The sequence below is a fragment of the Mytilus trossulus genome, chromosome 3 (assembly GCF_036588685.1).
Source record: "Mytilus trossulus isolate FHL-02 chromosome 3, PNRI_Mtr1.1.1.hap1, whole genome shotgun sequence".
Taxonomy (NCBI): Eukaryota; Metazoa; Mollusca; class Bivalvia; order Mytilida; family Mytilidae; genus Mytilus; species Mytilus trossulus.
Window position 1 is genome coordinate 77,785,300 of NC_086375.1, and position 6,381 is coordinate 77,791,680.

Here is a 6,381-nt window from a genome sequence, read left to right on the forward strand (position 1 = left end):
ATTATTGCGTAAACAATTATATTATTCGAATTGTCTAAACAGATTCCTTTTAGAATATCTTTTTTCAACGAGTGCATCTTTATTTATTAAGTTACACAGATCAAAAGATTAACGCGATCAAATTAAAGACAAGCATAAGTACACAAGACATAATTAGAAAACTTAAGACTGAGCACCACCACGAACCAGACCAAAAACCGGGGTAACATATTTTACGAAAAAAAAGCTCGAATGTGGTTAAATAGTTATAAGAAGATGTGGTCCGACCAAGTTAAAATTTGTAAAAATAAACCATTCAAGTACGGTCTTCAACACGAAGCCTTGGCTCATATCGAAAAGCAAGATGTAAAGGGCACAAACAAATAAGTGCAAACCCATTCTTCTTCTTCTTCCAAATCTTCACATCCTTTGTAGGACAACCACACCGTTAAGGCATGTAAAACAAAACCCACCACCATACAAGTAGGAATATATATACACTATAATTCGGATAGTTCCATCCTCCACCGCTATATACAGGATCACTTTTGTAGTTTCGCATATATCTTGTTGTATGTATTCTTAGTTGCGTTTAAAATTGTTAGGCTAGTTACCGGACATATATACAATGGGATTATATATGTTTACGTAGTAAAATAGTTCATTCTTAAGAGACAATGTAGTAAAATAGTTCATTCTTAAAAGACAATGTTGTAAAATAAGTTGCTACACTCAATTTCGCACTGATAAAAAGAATAATAGATTTGCAGCAGTAAAATGTAAAATAGTTCGCCTTTCGTGATATGATAAAAAGATCTAAAAGTTAAAAGAAAATCACTTTCTTTCCTTTTCATATACTTAAAGTTGATTAAAATGTTCATATTGCCTAAAAACTTAATCCACGCATAGAAATAGACAATTTCACATCATAAAATATAAAACAGGATTTTTAAGATTTCGTTGCATCTATATATTAGCACTTTGTGCGACGTTTACGATCTAGGCACGCACTGTAATGTAACAGCAATTGTCATATGTTTATTAATATAGTTCTAAACGCTTGTCTTTAAAAGGTAAAAGATTTTATCTCACATCTATATTGGCACCGGCACACCCATATTACGTATTTGTTGCAGCAATCTGCATAATGTTCATTGTAAATATGGTCAAATTACACCCATGAATTCCGAAGCGTTTGAAATTAACATGTTATACAGTGAGCTCGACTTATTTGAAATTGGCTGCCCTACACACCCAGACCCAACCCTACCATAAACCCTGATCAAATCATCTTCCAATCAGCTATGGTTGAAGTAGAAGTTTACATCTGGCGCTGTATATAAGGTATATGAGACGTTTTGCTTGGTGTTCTATCTTTGAGACTTCTTCACTGTTCAGACGAAGTTGTCGTTGTACCATGGTTATGTCCATCAATATCTGTATTTTGGTCCCTTCATTAAGAGATTCCCACTCTATTTTGCTGTTGCTTGTTAATATGTTCTCTATCTCTTTAATTACAGGTCTTCTGATGTTGTCCCAAGCTTTACATTTGATCAATAGATGTTCAACCGTTTCCACTTCCTGGCTGCATGCGTTGCATATTTCCTGGTTTCCTTCTTTGTAAATTTTATATCTCAGGGGCTGCAGTGAGTAGGTTCCAGTGAGGAGTTTTAGTTTGATTGGAATTCTAAAACGGTCTTTGTTGGTGTATCTTTTGATCTTCAGTATGCTGTGGATTTTGCCTGCCATGAAGTTGTCTGTTTGAAGGTATTTTAGCCCTTGATACAGGTTGGCAATAACTGATATTTCTTTGACCCAGTGGTTAGCAATTTGTCTTTTTATTTGATTGACAGTGGTTTTAGTCACATCTGCATTATTCAGACGGTACGCACAGTATTGGTGAACCCTACTAGGTCCGCGTTTTTTTCTTCCTAATTTGAGCATGTCTTTTAGAATAAATGAAAACTGGTATGATATGTCATGTCTAAAAGACAATAGTTTTATAGTAATACCTTTGAAATAATAAAATTATAACATAAAATTAAATCAAATAACCCTATAGGGAAAAAAAACGTCAAAAAATATGAGCGTAACTTGTAACATGGAAATCGAGTTTTTTTAGTAATTTGAATCAGAAAATCTTATTTTTGCACGCAAATTAGCGGGAAATGCTATGCACAATTTTAGCACAATTCGCTACGACGTCGCATCCGACGTTTTGGGCATTTTTTTCAAATATGCGAGTTAGAAGATGCATTGAAATGTTCAAAAGATGATGTAACAAGACATATGAAATAGGGTGAACAATTACAATGGATTCTACGGTGAGAAGTTTTATAGAATGCAATAATATATAAACGAAAAAAAAAACATATATTCTTAATGTGCTTTTAATTCTGTTTACAAATAGTACAAAAATATGGTTTGGAAGTGGAATTTTCGAATCGAATGTTAACTTTTTGCTTGTCTAGTCCATTGTGTTACCGTGTGCTAAATGCACAAATTATGTACGTTTTCATAAATATGTTGTACATTCGAACGTAAATACAAATCAATTATGTATCTTATTCTTTAATTTGTGTATTGTTTTCGTAATGTGTTTTTAAAAGTCTTTCTCATATAAAAGGAATTTTGAATAAATAATGAAAGACAAAAAAATAATAAGAAAATCGAAATGTCTAGTCTGATTTGTTACCGTGCAATCTTGTAACGTTTTTCCGTGATTTTCAACGTAACGTTTATTTTGTCATTTTGATTTTTTATGCATAAACTACGTTCTTGTAGGCCAAAACAAATTTTACCACCACTGAAAGAATAAGATTAAATAAAGAAAGAAAGGAAAAAAAAGAAGAGAACAAAAAGCGGGATGCGAAGATTTAGATGCAAACGTTAACACAGGCTTCAATAACCATTTTTCTGACGTTACAAACGTAGCACCAATACTGTGCGTAACGTCTCAGCATATCAATGGCTCTGCCGAGGTTGTATTTGAACATGACCCTCTGTACTTCAATATACCAGCTGTGGCTTCCTGAGGATTTTACAGCTAGTTGTCTTTTACCAAGCTGTTTTTCAACACTATTGTCTGATTGCTGACATATGTTACTAAAGAATGTCATCATTTTGGTATGGATTTGTGCCTCGACTGGTAGGATGCCGGTTAGAATGTACACTGCTGGATCAGGAGTACTCATAGGGACTGAGAGAATTTGTTTGAGCATCTTTTTCTGGAACTTCTCTAGGGTTTCCAAGTGTGCTGATTTTGGTGTCAGAAGCTCCATCCCGTAGAGTAGTACTGGTGATATGTAAGTCTTGTATAGATGGATTAAGCTTTCAGGATCTAATCCGTTTTCTCCATGGAATCCACTTCCGAACAAGGCATAGGCACTTCTTCTTGCTTTCTTGACATTTTCTTCAACATTGGACTCAATGTTTTGTCTCATTGATGTTGTCCTTATTATACCAAGATGTGTTGATTTTGTGACGTTTGGCATTGGATCTTTTCCTAACTGGTAGTGTTCTGGTTCACAATTGTTCTTGGTTGGCTTAGGTTTGATGTGTATTGCCACACTCTTCTGGGGTTGGAGCTTATAGCCTTCCATTCCTGCGTAGTCGGCAGATATATTTATTTGTACCTGCATATCAGGTGGTCTTTTTCCCAATAATGCTATGTCGTCTGCACATGCTGTAGTATTGCAAAGGACATTGCCAATTTTGCATCCTAGGCCTGATTGCTGTAATCTATTCAGTAGAGGGTTAACATTTACCTTGTATAAGTCAGTGCTGAGGATTCCTCCTTGGCGCACACCTTGGCTCACTGGGAACTCGTCAGCAATCATTCCTTCCCATTTGATGGCACTAGTTGATTGCCAGTGCATACTCTGTATTATCCTCCAGAGAGTGTCGTCGATACCGCAATGAAATAGTCGTCGCATGAGGTGACTGTGTACCACTACGTCAAATGCAGACTTTGCATCTAGTAAAACCAGCTCAAATTCTTGGTTACTGTCTACACTCTCTCGATAGACTTCTTCCACAACCAGACCTGCGTTCAGTGGCGATGATTTTGCTGTGAAACCTCGTTGGGTTGGATTTTGATCTTTAAGGACTCTTGGTTGTATTCTATCCCTGATTATTGCCTCTATAATCTTGTTAACGACTGGCAGTACTGTTATACCTCTGTAGTTGGCAGCATGACATCGGTCTCCCTTGTTTTTGAAGACAGGTGCAAGAAGTCCTTTCTTAAGTATGTCTGGGACATAGCCATGTTTAAATACCAGATTGATGAGCCTTAAAAGTAGTTGTTCTAGCTTTTCTCCTGCATAGATGAGGTGCTCAACAGTGATGCCATATATGTCTGCAGATTTACCTCTATTTAGGGTCTTTATGGCCTTCTTAAGCTCTATCTGTGTTGCCAGGGGAGTTTCCTTACTTTTTACCATGTCGTTGATTAATTTGATTTCATATTCAACCAGTTCGTGATAGTGTTGGTCCTTCAGCTGGGATGATTTTTCTGCTGATGCTAGATTTCCAAAGTGTTCAGTAAAGCCTTCGATTACTTGGTCACCCGAGTAGAGATTATCATTTACATGTAGATCCATTATACCAGTTCTGTTTCTATTCCTGTTGCCTTTTACTAGTTTGTGATACAGCTTACTGTCTCTTGTTCTTGCCTCCAGTATCTCTTGTTTTTCTCTGTCACGCTCTCTAGCCTGCTCAACTTTCACCTGCTTTTTAAATTCCTTTCTGCTGTTGACTCTGTCTTGATAAGACTTGTCATCTGGGTTGGTGGGTTTCCCATTTCTACTCCATATATCATAGCATTTTCTCATCTCTTTCAAGCTACCTTTGATGATTGGTGTCCATACTTTCAGTTTTGGTTTTGCCTTGTACTTGGATTTATTAGATGAGCTCTCATTTGCTGCGTTTGTTAGCATTTGGTGCATCTTACTGATTAGGAGTTCGGCATCATCTGCTGTCTCGGCTGGGCTTTCTGCCATCGTGTCCACCTGCCTGTTGATAATTGCCAAGTATAGATCTTGGTCTACTTTGTCCCATTTTATAGTTGGTTGAAGTTGCTGAAGTTTGCTGTTTTGATTTGTACCTCTTTTTGGTATCCCTATCTTAACTTCACATTTAATAGGATAATGGTCGGAGTGGTTACTTATGACATCTTTCAGGACCTCTTTTTCTGTCATCTCCATATGTCTGGACTTATACAGGAAGTAGTCAAGTTCGGAACATTCTTGGCCATTTGTCTTAATAAAGGTCTTCCCAGTATTCTCATAGCCTAGCCTGTAGTCTTCGATTAGTTGTTGTAAATACTTTTTCCTTTTGTTTTGCCTTTCATCATTTCCCAGATCTTCATTGAGGTCTCCTCCAATTATAATTTCATGTGTGTCTTGGTATTTAGTGATGATCTCATTTAGTTGGTCAATGGTGTCCAAGAACTCATCTGTACTGTTTCGCCCTCCTGTTGAAGGTAAATACACTGATACCAACAGTAGTTTTTGATCTTTCCCTGATATTTCTACACATTGGATCCTCTCTTTACCATCGTCCAATGGTCTGACTTGACTATCTATTTCGTTTTTCCATATAACAGCAACCCCTCCATGTCCCCTTGGTAGAAATGTTGGTTGTATTGGGTCATATTCATCACTTCCTTTTGCAGCATAGTTGGTACATTTGCCAATTTCTTGTAGATAATGTAATTGTGCATGAAATAGCCAGTGTTCTTGAAGCAAAAGTATGTCGTAATTTTCCATTAGATCGTGCAAGGCGTATATGTTGGATTTTGCATTTTTACAGTTGAATGATATAATTTTCAGAACTGTAACGCCTTCTTCTTCTGCTGTTTTTGCTAACTTCTGTATTTTTGGAGGCTTGGCTGGCACAAAAAATCCTCGTTGTGGGTTCTGGTTTTGTTGAGGGACTCTTGATTATGGCTCGTTGTTGTCAGTCTTGTATTATTGTGCCAATCATGTATACCCTAGTTGTTGTGTTCAGCATATCTTCGATCTTTGACGGTGACATGTCTCCTATCAGGTGCGTGTGTTGCTCTGGGTTGTAGGGTGTCAGATTGTCTGTTGTTGCTTGGCTGTGATACTCTCAGTGGGATGGTGTTTACAAATGGAACACTTGGCTGTACAGTATTACGTATTAGTGGTATTCCAGCTAACATAGGTTGTGGGTGGCTATTTTGGTTGATAAATGTTGCCATATTTGGTTTCTGGATATGTTGGTTGATAAATGCTGTCATTTTAGGTTGATGGTAGTCTTGTCTGGATTCAGGTTGTTGCTTATGCTGTACCTGTAGATGTATATTTTCATTCACGATATGGTGTGCCATGTTAAGGTTCATTACGTATGAATTTGATGCCGTATCATCTTTAGGATTCT

The 6,381-nt window shown here is 37.0% G+C and overlaps 1 protein-coding gene across 1 annotated transcript; it reads right to left on the bottom strand.

Moving 5' to 3' along the window:
* Window positions 1–2,855: 2,855 nt before the first annotated feature.
* Window positions 2,856–5,747, bottom strand: LOC134711049 (uncharacterized). Its single transcript, XM_063571478.1, has one exon. It carries the CDS (start codon window positions 5,745–5,747, stop codon window positions 2,856–2,858), a length of 2,892 nt encoding a protein of 963 aa, XP_063427548.1.
* Between the last annotated feature and the right edge of the window lie 634 nt (window positions 5,748–6,381).

Excerpts from the sequence above, each read along its gene's own strand:
- LOC134711049 (XM_063571478.1), bottom strand. The coding sequence starts at position 5,747 with ATGGAAAATTACGACATACTTTTGCTTCAAGAACACTGGCTATTTCAT.